The 19,784-nt window shown below is 39.5% G+C and overlaps 1 protein-coding gene across 6 annotated transcripts in view; it reads left to right on the forward strand.

Annotated features, from left to right (window-relative positions):
- APP (amyloid beta precursor protein) overlaps nucleotides 1–19,784 on the forward strand; it is a 287,239-nt gene that overhangs the window by 218,475 nt on the left and 48,980 nt on the right. For all 6 annotated transcript variants that reach the window (XM_058427839.1, XM_032174825.2, XM_032174826.2 and 3 more), the window contains one exon: nucleotides 368–467. In XM_058427839.1, coding sequence (XP_058283822.1) covers nucleotides 368–467 — 100 coding nt within the window. The remainder of the gene's footprint in view (nucleotides 1–367; nucleotides 468–19,784) is intronic.

Raw genomic sequence — 19,784 nt, forward strand, 5'->3', positions numbered from 1 at the left:
TCAAATTGAAATATGTTGTTTTCTATGGGGAAATTTGCAAATAAATGTATTTAGGGCATCAGGGTCTGTTTAGAGAGCCTCAGTATTAGGAATCAGAGTTGGCAGAGGTGGCCTTTTTAATTGGCTGTTATAAGCTTACAAAATAATGGTAAGTTTAAAGATAAGTCTTAAACCTGAGCTCAGAAGTTAGAGAACAGAAATAGGAGAACAAGAAAAATAAAGTTGCCCTTTTAATTAAACCTTTTAGCAGTAGCAGTGTTTGTCAGTTTTATTTTGGAAGTTTGTATCCACCTGCAGTGCTTGCTAAGAAAAATAACCATTCCTACCCCAGACATTGCTGACCTGGAGTTGTCATCCCTTGATGCAGGTTATGACACACCTCCGTGTGATTTACGAGCGCATGAATCAGTCTCTCTCCCTGCTGTACAACGTGCCTGCAGTGGCCGAGGAGATTCAGGATGAAGTTGGTAAGTAAGCTGTTCTTTTGATGCTGCACGTGGACATGTATTTTCCCCCAGAGGAAAATTGAGGAAGTGAGTTATCTGTTTGAGGAATATGGAAGTTAATAGAACAGGTTGCCTTTTACGATGAAACTGTCAGGATGGAACTAGCTTTCTAGCTTTAGCAATTGAATCAGTTCTAACCTCACCATACTTGTAAGACTGGAGGAATGTCGCCTGACTTAGGGTATAGTTTTATAATAATTGGACACTTGTTATTGAATTATACATGGCAGCATTTTTTTCTAATTTGCCCAATCTTGTTATGGCTCTCAAATTATGACGCTTTGGTACTTTACAATTAATGGGGGGAAAAAACTCATTCTTCATCTTTTGAGTGTCATGATTGTTCCATCTTACAAATGAAAAAGCTCAAACTTAAAATTTGAGTAACTTACTGGCCTGTGTCACATGCATTCTAAGTAACACAGCCAAAACACATAACTGTGACTTCTGACTTTGAGGTTATTGTTACATTCAGTAAGTCACAAATCTCTTTGATGGTGGAGTGGGGAAGCCATGAGTGTTCTCTGAACCACATCATTGTTTAAACTTAAAAGATAGTGGGCTATTAAACTTATATTCTGAAATAATTATGCTCTCACAAGAACCTGGAAAAATAGTACAGAGAGGTCCCATGCATCCATCACCCACTTGCCTTACCAGTGACGTCTTGCATAACTATTGTCCATTATCAAAACCAGGAAACTGACCTTGTGTGCCCACTGTCTTTTATGTCCCTAGTTTTCCTAATGACTTTCCTAATGACTAATGATTTCATTTAAGGTCTCTTATTTCTGTTTTTCTTGGAAAGGGAGTAAAATATCACATGAGTCTCTGTCAACTGCCAAAATGCCCATAACTGTTTACTTCACAAAGGTACATAGATGACAATTATGTTGGTGCATCTTTCAACATAAGCATATGTACCTATACTGGAGATTTAGTGCGTAGTCTACCAACGTATAAGCAGTATGTATCTGGCATATCCTTCCCCATAAAGAATCCTCCCCTTTGTTAATTGGGTTGGAAACAGATACAGGTTATCATCTGGAATCAGAGCACCTAGGATGTTATAGATGGATGTACCCATTACAGTAAGTCCGACTTTGAAGTGCCTGAAATACTGCTCAAGGGAACAGCTGGCCCTCACTTTTTCCATTTTATGCCAGTGTTATTCTGCTCCTTCTTTCCTGACTTATACGGTCTTGTAAATGTTGTTTGTATTGCTGTGAAATACTTGGCATGTGTCAGGTGATGATATTCTGTTCAGTACTGCACATTAATGGACGGAATCTGAAATTATGCTTTGAGCTACATAACTTGCAAAAGAAACTTCATATGTCAGGGAGATGCAGTGTCCCAGCACTTTGGGAGGCCAAGGCGAGCAGATCACATGAGGCCAGGAGTTCAAAACCAGCCTGGCCAACATGGTGAAACCCCCTCTCTGTTTAAAAAAGAAAAGAAAAAAGCAACTTCATAGTGTGCCAAGCTTTTCTTCAGAAGGAGCAACTCAGTGTTGAGCAAGAATTTATGAAGATAGTGGAGGTGGAATTTTTAGTCTACACCATGAATTGAGAACAGAGATTTCCAATTAATTTTTCACTGATTCAAGTGTCTTTAGCAAACGAATATACTTTTCAGGTATACTTGGAGAATAGACATCAGTAAGGAACCTGTAAAATACTGTATATTAAATAAGTGTAAAGAAGTTTTCCAAAAAGTTGCAGAAGGTACGAAATCAAATAATTTATCAGTCTTAATGAACTGAAGCTAAAATCTTCTAGATAACATGTTTGTTTTTTTAATAGCTATCTTAAGCCTATCTTCACATGTGATTTCAGTTGAAGTGGCATAGGTAATACCAAACTATAGGGAAATAAGCCATTACAAAGGACTGAAAAGTTGATGACCAATATTCCACCCTCACCCAGCAATTATTGTTGACTCTTTATAATTAAATTATTAGAACTTTTTATTTGGCACGATACTACTGAAAACATTAGCCACTAATTAGTCACACTTCCACAGAACAGATGGTGGTTCAGATATCTTGAGTATTATGACATGCCAAAGAATAGGGCAGCACAATAAACTTCAAATCTCAGTAACAGGGAGGATATTTAGATAATTAGTATCATGGAATCTTTTTCTGTAAAAAGGAAAAAAAAAAAAAACGGCCATTAGGTTGGATTAAGAACATACTACGTATATGCTCTTAATGTGTGTGTGTGTGTGTGTGTGTGTGTGTGTGTGTGTGTGTGTGTGTGGACATAGATGTAATATGCTCTTAATCCAACCTAATGGCTGAGTTTTTTTAAATAATGACATATGTATCATTCTAAATATACCAGATGCCACATTCTGAAAGATAATCTTTTTTAAAAACCTTTCATTTGGAATCCTGGGTGCTTCCATTTTTAAATGACTGTTCTCTATAGAAAGAGAAGTAATGAACCCTGTACACTGTCTGAGCTCCTAGTGGCAAAGCTACAGAAGTGGTTCGCTGGGGAGAATAGCTTTTCTGGGTTGAACCTAGTTGTCATCTATAGTCCTTTTTCATTTGAAGGAACATTTAAAACAATACCTCACTTTTTAGTAGGAATATGGTTGAAACTTCAAGATTGGCCTGGGGTGCTAATTGCTTAAGCCAAATGTTATTAGAGGTTCCTTATGTTATTCTTTTTACTTTTGTATGTGTTTGAAATTTCTCATAAGAAAAAGTGTCGCTTTTAGCTTACTTTCTCAATAGGTTCTTCATAGATTTTTTTTCCAGGTTATGTCTTGTAGTCTTTCTAATATTCTCTGATTAAATGCTTTGTCCTTAGTCTGAGTTGCATTTATTTGCTATTTCTGTATATAGTCAAATTTTAGATTTGGAGTCAGTTCAGTACAAATAGGATACTAAAATTCAGAGACACTGGCAAAAGGAGAAAATTTTAAAGTCCCTAAAAATGCATGCCTTTTGTAGAAAAGTTTGTGCTTATAAATGCAAGCAATGAGGATGTGCTTAATGCAGTCAAACATCTGTAGAGAGATACAATGGTTTAAATAATGGTAACAGGTGCTTTATGGATAAGAGGTTTTCACCAGTCTGGGGAACTGCCAGTATCTTTAGTGGGAGAGGTATATCTGCTTCAGTAAATTATGCTTCCAATTAGAATTCTCTTTTATGGGTGAAAATGAGGAAGAATGGAGTCATGCTGAGAAAGAAGGAATGCTATGGGTGAAGGGGAAAATTGGCATCAAATTTGTGAGCAGTAAATTGTGACCACAGCATAGGGTTCATCGTGCTTGTGAGTTCTGGCCCTAGCCCTTTTATATTCCATTGTGCTTCCCTGAGGCATCCTGTCTGTTTATGCTACTTTCCCACTAACTTCAGTGAATCCCAAATTCATAGGTCTAGCCATAGCCAGCGTACTGAATCCCAGTGCCATATTCCAGACCCCAAATATCCCATGTGCCTCTGAACCTGCAATCAGTGTGTATAAGACTCATGTCCTTCTGGAAATTTACTTGTTTTACACACTCTATTCTGAGTTCTCTTGGTTGGCCTAAACTATCCATGAAGCCTTCCTCTCTCTCACCCATTATTTCTTATCAGTTGCAAGTCCTGTATATTCGGCCTTCTGTGTTCATGTGAAATCTCTTCACATCCACTACTTACCTGAGATCCTGTCCTCTCATCAGTGTCATTAGACTTCCAGCCAGTCACCCTACCTCTTGTCTCACATTGGCCCCCTCCCACTTCAATTCCTCCTTTTCGGAACTACGCAAGTTCCCTTAAAAACAAAAAACAAAACAAAACAAAAAAAACAGCTGCAGGCTGGCAGCGGTGGATCACCTGAGGTCAGGAGTTCAAGACCAGCCTGGCCAACATGGTGAAACCCCATCTCTACTAAAAATAGGAAGATTAGCCAGGCATGGTGGCAGGCACCTGTAATCTCAGTTACTCAGGAGGCTGAGGCAGGAGAATCACTTGAACTCGGGAGGCAGAGGTTGCGGTGAGCCAAGATTGCACTATTGCACTCCAGCCTGGGCGTCAAGAGCGAAACTCCGTCTCCAGAAAAAAAGAAAAAAAAAAAAAAGCTGCTTGTGGTTTTTCCTTGCTTGAAAAGTTGCACCTTTCAAGATTCAAGTAAAATGCCCAAGTCCTATAAACCCTTTCTAGTTTGCATAGAGAACAGAGAAAAGAGCTGGCATTTGAGTGACAACCATGTAACCAACTAATGAGTGCCTATTTGTGATAATGCTGATGGTCAGGTTCTTTCTTTATGAATGTCCCCCGTTGAGGTACAGGACCCCCATATAGTGATGTGGCAGTGGCAGGTGGTTTAGGGTAAGAGTGGAGACTGATAATTTATTCTACATCCCACTCAGGGAGCCAAGCCTTCTGGCATTGTGCACACCCACTGGAAGTGGGGCTTTCTTGTATTTCACACAAAGGCAGCATATGGGCTAGTGAAGATACCGGGAAATTCAGTGATAGCATCCCCAGTTTACAGTTGAAGAAATTGAACCTAAGAGAGTTTACCAACTTGCCCAGCCCAGACAGTAAAGTGATGAAAGTGGGGTGGAAGCCAAGACCTGCCAGAAGTCCAAAATCTGTGTTCTTTCTGCTACCTATTTTTCTCTCTGAAGTAGAATTTTCCCCTACTTAACCTCAGTGTGAAAGCACTGGGTATCCGCCTCCAATACTATACTCTAACTTGGAGTAAATTATTTGTTTATATCTCTACCAACCCTCCATCCTGTGAACTCCTCCAGATATATGTTGATCATCCTTGCCTCCGCAAGATCCAGCAGGGACCTTGGTATACTTTTTAGATATTAGTAATTATAAATATAAGGTTGAAGCCGGTCCCCAGAATAAAAAGGCAGATGCTCCTTAACTTGGACTGATCAAGTGCGCTCCTCCATAACCCTAAAGACCTGCCCAAAACTCCTTCCTTGACATCTAGCATAAGCGCCACACAAAACAAATTTCTTTCCTAGGCCACAGCATGCTCTAAAGCTGTGATTGATCAAGTCAACTAAATGGATGTGGGTGGCCAAGATAACACAGCATAAATCAGGGCTCTGAGGACCATTATTAATAAAATTTTACAACATGGTCCTTTTTTGTACCCTGACCCTCTGCTATTTGGTCATCTACCCAGTTCACACACATTGACACTTGATTTAATTATGCTGTCCTGTCTGACCGCCAACCACAGTCTGAAGCTATTCACGTGACAAATAAGTGTGAATTTTCAAGTGTCCTGTTAGTTGTGTTATAAAAGGCCCGTGTTTTATTTTATAATTTCATTTTTTTAATTCAATTTTAATTATTATTTGCAAGTTCCCAGGCTCAGTCATTTATTAATGTTTTTATTTTTAAAAAAGTTATTTTCAGGCAGATAATGAAGATTTCTTGCAAAGAATGGCCTCAGGCATTGTTCATATAGAGATAAAATCTCCTCTCTTTTAAATCACTATGTAGGTCTTCATTAATATTTTCTTCATTCAACAAACGATGGAATCATTATTTCAGTGAAAATATGGCTCCTCTTCAATGTTCATATTCTGCTTTAATTATGTTTTAATCCTTCAAAAGGGCAGAATCTCTTCATCCCTTCAACCTTTGCTTTGTCAAATTGTTATTTAAAAATGATTGGTGTTTTTTTGTCCTTTGTAATCTTCCTTAAATCTCTGCTAAAAGGATTCTATTCTACTCTTTGTATTGGCACTGAGGTTATTTATCAAAGTGTGCTTCTCTTTGCAGCTACCTCAAGGCTAAAAATGTAGCTCTTTTCAGAGATGGCTGTTTTACAGAATGCTATAACAACCAATTTATGAGAAAGGCAGTAGGAAATAAAGAGGGAACAAAGGCATAATTGTTTCATACCCATGATTTTTTCTTCTAGCATTCAAAATTAATAAAAACATGAATTATTATAAACCAGATGCGGGAAAGATCTCTGGCTGAATAAATCCATAGTGAGTGGGGTAAGATTGAAAGATGTGGCGGAGAATCAAGAAATTCGCAATAATGAAAGGATGCTTATTTTTTATTACAATTTTACTGTGGCCTCTTGATAAAATGTTCCACTCTTCAGGAAAAATGCAGCATGGTTATTTCAAAGACAGTGTTTCCATATTCTGTTTCTAATAAGCCTGTTGATTTGGGGGTTTAGTGAGTCCAAAGTAGACTAGGTTTAAAAGAGAATATTTATAGCACTTCCCAGTCCAACAAAATAGAAATTTAATGCTATTGAGAATTTCAAGTATCCTTATGTGTAATTGTTAGTCAAGGATGAACATCAAAAAAAAATCATAAAAGCAAATAAAGAGAGAGAGCTGTCACTTTGTTCTAAGAACATAGGTGTGACTTTGTTTTTCATAAGAAATGACTTTTAAATGTATATAGATTTAATAGTTTACAGCTGACTTAAGTATTTGGCCGTAAGAACTTTTTTTTTTTTTTTTGAGATGGAGTCTTGCTCAGTCACCCAGGCTGGAGTGCAGTGGCGCGATCTCGGCTCACTGCAACCTCCGCCTCCCGGGTTCAAGTGATTTTCCTGCCCCAGCCTCCCAAGTAGCTGAGACTACAGACACGTGCCACCACACCTGGCTAATTTTTTTGTATTTTTAGTAGAGACAGGGTTTCACCATGTTGGCCAAGCTGGTCTCAAACTCCTGATCTCAGGTGATCTGCCCATCTTGGCCCCCCAAAGTGCTGGGAATACAGGCATGAGCCCCCACATCTGGCCAAGAACATTTATACATATCATCAACAACCAAAGCCTTGTTCCCCCATTGGTTTCATAATAGTCTCAGAGCCCCTTATTCATATTTTCCCTAGTGTTATTAACTAACAAACATGAGGCCTATAAGTTTAGCTGCCTGTGTCTAAATGTATATCTTTGACCCAAGACAATTTCTCTTTCAAAATAGAACCACTCATTTATAAATGAAAATGCTTTGTCAAATGAATGGCAAAGTACGGTATACTATTAAGACAGCCTCCTAGTTTTCCGACATTTGGACTGCCATGTTGAAATGTCTCCATACAGCAAGATACAAATGTGTGAATGCCAGTACACTTCATACTTTAGGTCCCCAACTGGTCTGTCTGCAGACTTGAGGTTACGGACCTCAGGTGTTGAACTCACCCATAGTGGTGGCTAGTAGACTGCTTTGTATACATTTAGCTCTCTATGCCTTTTTTGGTTGTGATATTAGGTAAGCTCTCTTTTTCTTGCTTTGGAGTTTAATTATGGAATCTGTAAATATAGTGTATATGTCATCCAGATGATCTGTGGAAGTCAATGATAATGACCTTTAAAAGTTCACATGTAATACAGCATCCGTTTTCCTGAATGATTTTTATAGTTTTACCATTTGGCAAACAGATACTTTCTTTTATGTATTTCTACTCCATAATTTTAGGAAAAAGTAAATCCTTATAGCTACATTAAAAAGAATACACTTTCTAGGAATAATGAATGTAAAAAATGTTTCCTTTTTTAAAAAAAAAATGCTCTCTCTACCATTCTGGCAGACAAATTGTTGACCTTAATATGTATAATTCAGTGCAGTATATTGGTCTTGTTTATTGTGCTCCAAATGGATGCTGGCAGAAATTTGATGAATTTAATATTAACCATAGTGTTTTCTTCATGCGATTGCAATGGTTTATTATGGATTATTTTGTTCGGTTCAAATAAATGATGTACATTCAGATTCTTTGCCCATTTTTTAATTGGGTTGTTTACCTTTCTTACTTTCTTATTTTTATTTTTATTTTTGGAGACAGAGTCCCGCTCTGTCACCTGGGCTGAAGTGAAGCGGCACGATCTCAGTTCCCTGCAACCTCCGCCTCACGGATTCAAATGATTCTCATGCCTCAGCCTCCCCAGTAGTTGGGATTACAGGCACGTGCCACCACACCCAGCTAATTTTTGTATTTTTAGTAGAGCCAGGGTTTTACCATGTTGCCCAGGCTGGTCTCAAACTCCTGAGCTCAGGCAACCTGCCCACCTCGGCCTTCCAAAGTGCTAGGATTACAGGAGTGAGCCACTGCACTCGGCCTGTCTTTATTATTGAGTTGTAAGAATTTTTATATATTCTGGATACTATTAAATTCTTATCAAATACATTATTTGGAAATATTTTACCCATTCTGTAGGTTGTATTTTCACTTCCTTAATAGGATCCTTTTGACACACAAACATTTTCAATTTAGAAGTCTATTTTACCAGTTTTTTCTTTTGTGGCAGTTAGTATGGTATTGTATCTAGGAAACCATTGTCCAAAACAAGGTTACAACCATTTATACCTGTGTTACCTTCTAAGAGTTTTGTAGTTTTAGCTCTTACAGTTAAATCTTTGATTCATTTTAATTTTCATATATGGTGTGAGGTAAGGGTTTGACTTTATTCTTTTGCATATAAATATCCAGTGTCCCAGCACCATTTGTTGAAAAAGACTATTCTTGCCAGGTGCAGTGGTTCATGCCTGTAATTCCGGCACTTTGGGAGGCCAAGGTGGGCAGATGACTTGAGCTCAGAAGTTCAAGACCAGAATGGGAAACATGGCAAGACCACATTTCTACAAAAAAATTATCTAGGCATGATAGCATCTATTTGTAGTCCCAGCTACACAGGAGGCTGAGGTGGGAGGATCTCCTGAGCCTGGGGAGGCTGAGGCTGCAGTGAGCCTTGATCATGCCACCTGGGCAACAGAGCAAGATCCTGTCTCAAAAAAAAAAAAAGAAAGAAAAAGACTATTGTTTCCCCCACTGAATGGTCTTGGCACTATCACACAAAATCAATTGTCCATAGATAATATGGGTTTATTTCTTAATTCTGAGTTCTTTGATCTGTGTGCCTATGCTTACTGTAGTACCACATTGTTTTGATTATTGTAGCTTTATAGTAAATTTTGAAATCAGCAAGTGTGAGTCCGTTATCTTTGTTCTTCTTTTTCAATATTACTTAGAGTATCTGAGGTCTCTTGCATTACAACATGAATTTTAAGGTCTTGCTCACCCTCCCACCCCCACTACCATTTCTTCAAAAAAAAAAAAAAAAAAAAAGTGCGGATTGCATTGGATCTGTAGATCATTTTGGGGAATATTTATATATAATGTTAATGAGGTTTTAAACAACACTTTATCTACTAGAACTGATATCTGCCTTGAAATGATTCCACCTTGAGCCCCATTCAGGAAGGTTAGTATTTTAGAAGTAGCAAGAGAATTCATTTAGCATGCTGTCATCTTTTACTCCAAATTTTGGTGAGATTCCAGAGAAATTATTTGTGAGCTTTTCCTTAAGCCATGATGATTGACATGTCAGTAGTTTTTGTCTGTTTTTATGCCATTCTTTTATTTTTGTGCGTGTGTGGGCACCTCAACCAAATGGATGGAGCTTGAGGCAGGGTCTCCCACGCCAAAGTCTGCTGTTTCTTTTGATGATCCAATGCAGTTTCAAAGTTATTTTCTCAACTCACCAAGCTCGTTTGTATGGCCCTGTAATTTGAAACAAAATCTAAAAAGAAATCCGAATTAAAATGATTGGGAAGTGAAGTCAGACCACAGTGGTGGCTGTGGGACTACTTCCTGGCATGGAACACTAGAGCAGATGTGTCCTGATTTTTTTGTAGAGTCTTGGGAACAACCAATGATTTTAGACTGGAACAAGGGCTGGTTATTCTGTTTTTCACAAGCATCTGCCTTCAAGGTTCATTTTTTTAAAAAAGGAGGGGAAAAAATCAGTGATGTTTGCCACCCTGAGTATGGAGATGAATCCAAATTGAGATTAATTTTGAAATATGTTTCCACAATTTTGAGATTAATTTTGAAATATGTTTCCACAAACACTAACTGGGAATGACATGAATTTGTTTCATGTGAGACAGAGTTTGGAAGGCATGTTAATTTGCTTCTTGGTGTTCAACTCCGAAACAAATTTTGCGTGTATTCTCTGAGTAAGCGCCATTATTAGTTAACAGTTTTCCTGCCGTGTGCACTATGGGCTGCTTTAGAAAGTAAATCATAGAAGGTTAGTTATACTGTCTCATCAAAAATAATCCATCTATTAACCGGTTCCAAGTTATGAGACGTGTCCAAAGGAATGTTGACTTGCTGTGCATCTAAACACTATTTGTGAAGAGGCTTTGGACTTTGAGCCTGAAACAGGTGGTCAGAGGGTCAAGGCCAGGGTGTTACTTAATTTCAGCTTCTGTTAATGGATTCATTGACTTCAGATAGTGCATTTTAAAAAGCCTGTTTAATGTGTTTGTCTTTTGATAATTATTATGTATTTACACATACTCCTAAAAGCATGAGTTAAATCTTATTTCTTTGAAACAGTGCTTGGCAACAACTTGTATTGTCTTGTACATGCCTTTTGTGTCTTTGCTTTTGGTTCGGGGGGCATTGAAATTTGTCTGCCCATCCCCTGAGGGCAGATATTGAGGTGTGGACCTACGTCTTCAGCTTCTTGTATAGCATTGAAGTTGCTATAGCTGCATGTTCTCTAAAATTTTTATACATGCGATTTAATTGTTAAAGCTTATGATTTTTAAGTATAGTATTCTGATAGCAAATAGATTTTGTCAAATAAAAACTAACTTTATCATCACCACTGAGATATCACTAGGTATATGGCTTAGTTCTCAGTCACCACTTTTATTTGTAAGGAAGTCTTAGAAGTTTTCACAAGTGTATATATGATAGACTGGGCACAGTGGCTGACGCCTATAATCCCAGCACTTTGGGAGGGCGAGTCAGGCAGGAGTTTGAGACCAGCCTGGACAACGTGGCAAAACCCCGTCTCTACTAAAAATAAAAAAATTAGCCAGGCATGGTGGCACATGCCTGTAATCCCAGCTACTCGGGAGGCTGAGGTTGGAGAATCACTTGAACCTAGGAGGCAGAGGCTGTAGTGAGCTGAGATCATGATACTTCACCCTAGCCAGGGCAACAGAGCGAGACTCCATCTCAAAAGAGAAAAAAAAAAATGCCAGGTGCAGTGGCTCACACCTGTAATCCCAGCACTTTGGGAGGCCGAGGTGGGCAGATCACTTGGGGTCAGGAGTTCGAGACCAGCCTCAACATGCAGAAACCCCGTCTCTCCTAAAAATACAAAATTAGCCAGGCGCGGTGGTGCATGCCTCTAATCTCAGCTACTTAGGAGGCTGAGGCAGGAGAATTGCTTGAACCTGGGAGGCAGAGGTTGTGGTGAGCTGAGATCGTGCCATTGCACTCCAGCCTGGGCAACAAGAACGAAACTCCATCTCAAAAAAAAAAAAAATTATATATATGATGCTTGCTTTAGCAGCACATATACTAAAATTGGAATGATTGAAGAGATTAACCTGGCCCTTCGAAAGGATGACATGCAAATTTTGTAAAGTGTTTTATATGGAACTTTACTTACATGAGGTACCTAGGGTAGTAAATTCATAGATACAGAAAGTAGAATGGTGATTGCCAGGGGCTGAGAGGATGAGGGACTGTGGAGTTAGGGCACAGAGGTTCAATTTGGCAATATTGAAAATAGTTCAGTGGGGAAGACGGATGGCCGTGATGCATCGTCCATCACAGTTGCACAGCAGTGTGAACATAATACCCTGAGCCTTACACTTAAAATGGTTAAAACAGTAAGATTTATGTTATATATATTTACCATGATAAATATATATATGTATATTCATATGATTTGCCATTGTGAATAGCAAGGAGATTGAAGAAATAAGGACACAGGATCTTCAGTAAATATGTATTAAATGCTTCCCATGTTCCACATTCTTTGTCATTGCCAGACACGTCACAGGTATAAGGGCACAATCTTTGTTACTCAAATAATTTAGAATAATTTAGAATTTGCTTGGGGAGACTTTGGATAAACAGTTAAGAAAGAAGCTGTATCCATTAGGTCAAGGGACGTTGGTTGCTGCGTCTCGTAGCATTTGGTAGTCTCGTTAGACAACCGTTCTTACTCCTATCAATTTGCTGAAATTTATTAGTGAAGGAAAGAATCTTAGTTTTCAGTTTGTTCAGCCCCATGATTTCATAGGCTCAGGAAAACCATGTAATGTGCCCAAGGTCAGACGTGATGAATAAGACTAAAGACTGAATCTATTCCAGTGTCTCTGTGTCCAGTGATACTTACTTACTGCTGTTGCCAAGTTAAACAAAACTGGGTTTGCAGAGCTGTTTATTCACCTTCAGCATCTTTTCATTGAAAATGTGGTAGATACAAGAAATGTCCCTCTTTTAGCATTCGTACCTCAGTAATAAGATGCTTCCCAAGCTCAAAGACGCCACACCCTTAAATATGTCAGTGTTAAGATATTTAAAGAGAACATGAATATCAGCTACATTGTGCATGTTGCAAGATTTTTATGTTATTTTGTATCTTCTGCTTAGAAGTCATAAGCCAGCCCATGAACCATGCCAACAAACTTACCTTCTTCCACGTGATTATTGCAGCCAGATTTTTCAGTGCAGGACAAGCAAAGGTTTCTCTGAAAGCATGAGATAATAATTCTTAGCCAGGTCTTCGCCATTTGCAAGGGATCAGACATACAGAGTTTTTAGCTCTGTGGATGTTAATAGCTAGAGCCCCTGTTAGCAGATGGCATGTTAGTGGCCTGTTGCTGCTGGCTATTAAATCATACACATCGGCCGGCGCGGTCGGTCACACCAGTAATCCCAGCACTTTGGGAGGCTGACGCGGGCAGATCACGAGGTCAGGAGTTCGAGAGCAGCCTGACCAACATGGTGAAACCCCATCTTTACTAAAAATACAAAAACTAGCCAGGCATGGCGGCACGCTCCTATAATCCCAGCTACTCAGGAGGCTGAGGCAGGAGAATCACTTGAGCCCGGGAGGCGAAGGTTGCAGGGAGGCGAAGGTTGCAGTGAGCCGAGATCACGCCACTGCACTCCAGCCTGGGCGACAGAGCGAGACTCCGTCTCAAAAATAAATAAATAAATAAAAATATTAAAAGTAAATGATACACATCATGAGGTCATCTCCCAAGGCAGCAGGGAATTTTGTGTATTTTTTTCTTAGTTTATATTGTTGCAACCGAGTAATTCTTCTTGATGACAGACTTTGCTTTTTTGTTGTTGTTGTTTCTAAGTTTCACTTGATTCTCAAAATAACCTGAGACAGACAAAACAGATAGGTTTTCTCATTAATCTCCTTCATGAGTCTGACTTTGCCAGCCAGGCTGATCTTATATCCATAGCCCTGGATGCATTTATTTATGTTATTCCATCTACCTACAATGCCCATCCCCAATCTTGGCCTATTACATGTGTCTAACATTACTTTGATGTGTACATGTCAGTGAATTACCACTTAACTGATTGTTAGCTTTTTGAGAGTATGTATCAAATCTCATGTGCATTTGTGTGTCCTGAAACAAATTATTAGGTATAAAGTATGTATTGCAAATACCATGCCCAGGGAATATTTCAGAGCTGTGGTTCTCCAAGTGTGGTCCTTAGTCTAGCAGTATCAGCATCGCCTGGTATCACCTGGGAACTTGTTGGAAATGCACATTCCGTGATCCCACCCCTGACCTCCTGAATCGGCAAAGCTAGGGATGGGGCTGAGCAATCTATAGTTTATCAAGCTGTCCAGGTGACATTGATATGTGCTAAACTTTGTGAATTAACTGATTTAGAGACTAATCAACTTATTAAAAAGTTAATAAATAGGCGAGGATCCATTGTAGCACCCCAGTAAGCCAATTAGACTTACCTATGCTGTTATCTTCTAAATTCACATTATACAAATTGTATGCCACAAAAACGTTTAAGGTGAAAACCCAAAGGAATTGATGCATTTGATTAATTCACAAAAATACAACAGCTCTAATTCATAGAAAAAAATGCATGCATATCTGATAATTAGTTGTAGATTAAAAGGTGAACAACTTCTCATGATTAATACCAATGAAAATGTAATTTTTTTAAAATTATGGCCAATTGGTAGTTTTTTAAAAATCTGTTATGCCTTGTCATGATAAGGATAGGTGAAAAGGAACTTTCATAAACTATTGGTAAGTATGTGGGTGAAACCTTTTAGACTATTTGGCTCTACCTAATAAATTAAAATGTTCAGTCTTTTCTAATTTTAGCACCGTATTTCTACAGATAACACTGGCACATCTGTGGAGAGGGGCACTTCTGCTTGTCACCTGATATCCCTTATGACTACTAATATTTTTATAAGCATTATTACCTTTAAAATCATGTTAAAGAAAGGGTAAGTGATGTGCAACAGACTCAGTTTCCCCTTCTCTGACTCCCCTTTAGTTTACATCTCTTTTCTCTCCCTCATTTGGGGGCTCAGTACCCTTCAGATTATAGAGAAATTGCAGTAGGTAATGTTGGCTGGAAATGCTAAATTTTAAGAAACTTGGGTGGAAATGGTTTAAGCCATCAGCCTAAATGATCAACGAAAGTGTCAGACATTCTCCGCTTTCTTCTTCCAGGATACTATACTCTACTGTGGCCTTAGAGCTCTTAATCCCTATATAATTCTGATTAAAAAGGAAGGAGGTGCTGCTAATATACCTTGCTGTTGTCCCCTCCTGTTCATTAGGGTAGCTGATGTCAGTCAAAATAAATTCTAGAAATTCTTGAGTACTTTCTTTTTGTAATATACTGAGAATGCTTGAAGCAAACTAACCAAATTTAAGTGTTTTAAGGATATTAACAACAACAGGAGAGCCCCTCGATTTTCTGCTAAAAATCAACCTGAACAGTTTCCAGACTGCTGGTTGGTAATGTCAGTATCATGAGAAAAACTGAAAAAATAAGAAACTTTAGAGGAAAAGAGGAATCAGTGCAGGCTAGGGGAATGAACTTGGTAATCCAGTAGTCTTTCCCTGCCAGCATGTATTTTGATTTGATAAGCTAAGTGTCTGCTTTTTCTCATCCTTTATTTTTTGGCAGGAAACCAGTATTTTGACACTTGAATGCCTTCTTTCTATCTTAAGGGAGAAGCCTTTTACACTTGAAGTGTGAAGTAGGTCCTTCAGGTATAGGATGAAAAATTAAGTGGGACTATCTGAATTGCTAAATCGCAACCATTAAAGAAACTAATGCCCTAATTAGCCTGTCTTTTCACAAATGTGGCATCCATATGTAAGTCTAATATTGTATGCAAATGTGAGACAGGTTTTGCTTTCTAGATCTCTTTGATGTGAAAGGAAGAGCTGGCTTCCTGGCTTCCTTCCCATGTTCAGTATGGACCTGCCTTCATCCTGCTGCCAACAGCTCCTCAAGGGAACATGAAAGTGGAATTAAACCTTCCTGGTTTTCAGATTCAGAATCCTGGGTGATTAAGTGGCTTGATCAAAATCAGAAACTGTGAAAGTGCTAAAAATCGTCAAGGCCCAAGGAGTTCCTCATGTGTGGTCAAAGCCTTTCAGAAATCATAGTGCGCCTTTAAATATCAGATGTTTTTCCTTTAAAGAAAAATAGATATATTAAAGCAGAATTGGGGGCCCTCTGTAGGAGCCTGAGTCTGGGTGTTTACTGTCGTCTAAGGCCTTGTTAATGTGGGCTTGAGGCTTCAGAATCCACGAACAGGGGAAGCTAGCGTCTCTCGCTGACTCCAGTCCTAGCTCGAGCTTTCCATACTGCCCCACGTGACTTCTGCACTTTTATGCCATCAGCCAGTAGACAGAGAAAGGTATCTGGTATTTGTCGGTGTCTTCGGTTTAGTTGCTTTAAGTCCTGGGATGGAAAAGGCTGATTGTCATCCTGAAATCATTGTTTCCTAATGTGTAATTGGGGCCAAGTGAAGCACAGTAATTTAGAGGAATTCTAGTTAAAAAATACAGATTCTTGGGCTCTACCTCAGACCTACAGAGATCTGCATTTTTCTTATTCCCTCAGGTGATCCTTTAAACATTCAGAGGTTTTTAAAACTCATGCTTATATGCAATAACAAAAATATAAGGATTCTTAGAAACTTAGGTTATATTTATATTTGTCTTGAACATAGGATGACAGACATTGTCATTTTCATTGAAAAAAAAATGAAGCAGAGACTTAGAATGTATTTAGAGACAACTCTAAATACATTCTGGCAGAGCCTAACTACTGGATTGCAGAGATCCTCCCCGCTTCCCCCCCCGTCCCCATCTATAAATTGGCCATGTGAGTTTCTAGTGGTGTTCACTTCCAAAGTGGTGATTTTATAAAATATTACAATGAAGCATTATTAACCTCAAGAAGTTTAGATGCATGGAGAGTTTGTTTGGGTGTGGCAGCATTAGTGGCTAGGTTTTATTTATCCAAGATAAGACTTCTTATTAGCTATGAAAAGGGATTGGCATAAACTGCTTATTAATGTCCATTAACTGTATCTAAAGGGAATAAACAGTATAAAGGGCCAGGCATGGTGGCTCACACCTGTAATCCTAGCCCTTTGGGAGGCGGAGGCAGGAGGATCATTTGAGCCCAGGAGTTTAAGACCAGCCTGGGCAACATGGGGAGACCCTGTTTCTACACACAGTAAGAAAAATAATAAGCTGGGCTTAGGGGTACACACCTATAATCCCAGCTAGTCAGGAGGCTGAGGTTGGAGGATCGCTTGAGCCCAGGAGTGGAGGTTGCAGTGAGGCCTGGCAGCACCACTACACTCCAGGCTGGGTGACAGAGGGGCAACCTTATCTCAGAACAAAAACAAAAAACTGTATAAGCATAGGACGGGCTTGAGTCACAAAATTCTGCCTTTCATAACTTTCCCCCATTTGCTGTTTGATTTGCTCTTTCAGAAATTGTGAACCTACTTCCCTACTTACAGAACATTTACCTCCCTCTTAGATTCCTCCCTTTCTATCATTGATACTGACATTCTGCTTAAAGAATTATCCATTTAGGCTCTCTTCAAATCCAAAGTGATATTATTTTAATAAGAGATGAAAGGGAAAATTGACAAAATGTGCCTGGAGTTGTCAGCATCGTAAATGATGGACTGTAAAAGCTTCGTCTTGGAAGATTGTCAGAGAGCCTAGTGCCAGCTCAAAAAGTGTGGTCTTTTTAGAGAATTGACAAAAATGTTACAAAGAAAACACGTGCTGAATACCAACTCCAGGTGCGAATCCTGAGAAGCAACTCATTCTATTCTGCAGTAGGAGATGAATTTTGCAGGTTACACAGCAGAGCAATTTAAACTCCCTTGTTTCTTAAACTATCTCCTATAGTGACTTGGGATGGAAGTCATATACGATCCCCCTTTTTGTTCCTTCAAAGTAAATACACCACAGAGCTGGAGATGTCCCAGACACAGGGGGAAGCTGTTTGGATTTTTCCCACTGCCCGTAGTGAAGCAAGATAGGGAGGAAGAACTTGGGAACTTGCGTGGCAAATGGTCAAGTAAAGAAAAAGAAAAGCTTTTTCTTTGTTTGACCATTTGTCAGATATGCTTTCAAATCCTGAACTGAGTCACATCTGAAGTAAATCACTTCCTTGTCATTTCCATGAAAGAGGCAGTACAAGAAATTCCTTGCACATCCCTGGTGAGCCCCTTGTTACTCTCAGATTCAGCTATTGCCTCCGGGGAAAAAAAAGAAAAGCCAAAGAAAGAAAGAAAACAGAATCCTCTAGAAAAAGCTCTTCTGACCTTTGCTCTTTCCTTTGTCTGGGTGTGACTAGATAAATGCATTAGTCTGCTAGGACTGCCATAACAAAATACCAAAATGCCACAGACTGAATCCTTCAACACCAGAAATTAATTTTCTCACGCTTCTGGAGGCTGGAAGTCCAAGATCAAGGTACCAGCAGGTCGGTTTCTGAGGAGACCTCTCTTCCTTGATTTACAAATGGCCACCTACGCACCATGTCCTCACATGGTCTTTCTCAGAGAGAAAGAGAGGTGTCTCTTCCTCTTCTTCTTTTTTTTTTTTTGTTGAGACGGAGTTTCGCTCTTGTTGCCCAGGCTGGAGTGCAATGGCATGATCTTGGCTCACTGCAACCTCCACCTCCTGGGTTCAAGAGATTCTCGTGCCTCAGCCTCCTGAGCAGCTGAGATTACAGGCATGCCTGGCTAATTTTGTATTTTTAGTAGAGGCAGGGTTTCTTCATGTTGGTCAGGCTGGTCTCGAACTCTCGACCTCAGGTGATCCACCCGCCTTGCCCTCCCAAAGTGCTGGGATTACAGGCGTGAGCCACCACACCTGGCCTCTACCTTTTCTTATAAGGACACCTGTCCTATTGGATCAGAGTCACACCCCCATGACCTCATTTAACCTTAATGATCTCTTTAAAGGTCCGATCTCCAAAGGTCCCTTGAGGGTTAGGGCTTTGATACATGAATTTTCAGGGGGACACAGTTCAGTCCATAGCAGTTGGCTTATTCATACTTTGGGTAGATCCTCTTCATCATTCCTCAGCTACTATATATTTAGTGCACAGCTTCTTTATCCTAAAGCTAGTCAGGGGAGGCATGAAAGGTATTATTTCTCCTGCTTCTGCACCTAAGGCATTAAAACGAGGTTGTGGTCTGGCAGCCTACACTCGGCCTTGATGAACTTCAAATCCAAGACCTCCTTGGTATGTGAAGAGCATACACTTGTATGGAGGGATTTGACAGTTTTTTTTTGAGACAGAGTCTCACTCTGTCGCCCAGGCTGTAGTGCAGTGGCACGATCTCGGCTCACTACAGCTTCCGCCTCCCGGTTTCAAATGATTCTCCTGCCTCAGCGTCCGGAGTAGCTGGGATTATAGGCGCACGCCACCACACCCAGCTAATTTTTGTATCTTTAGTAGAGACGGGCTTTCAGTATGTTGATCAGGCTGGTCTTGAATTCCTGACCTCGTGATCCGCTCGCCTCGGCCTCGCAAAGTGTTGGGATTACAGGTGTGAGCCACCGCGCCCAGCCTAGATTTTTTTAAATTAGTTTTTAGTGTAGCCACACTGTTAAAGCAGGTGGATACTGCTGGATAGTATAAGAAAGTATAGTATGACAAACCCATAACCAAGCATCGTTAACTGTATTTTCTCATGTCTTGAGCCAAAAGGTCACAGTTAACCTAATGTTGCTACTGAACGCTCATAACATAAAGCATTCTATCCAGTCTTCCAGATTTTATACAAGAATAAAACAAAAACTTTTAGACCACCGGAGATTTTTTTTTTTTTTTAAAGTTAATACACAATTTGTTGAATGGGAACCCTAAATTGAAATTGACATACTAAGTTTAATAGATTACTTCAGCTGCCCTGACTTCAGTAAATTTAGTTGTGACACAGGTACAACAGCTGA

The sequence above is a fragment of the Hylobates moloch genome, unplaced genomic scaffold (genome assembly GCF_009828535.3).
Source record: "Hylobates moloch isolate HMO894 unplaced genomic scaffold, HMol_V3 SCAFFOLD_14, whole genome shotgun sequence".
NCBI classification, from domain to species: Eukaryota; Metazoa; Chordata; class Mammalia; order Primates; family Hylobatidae; genus Hylobates; species Hylobates moloch.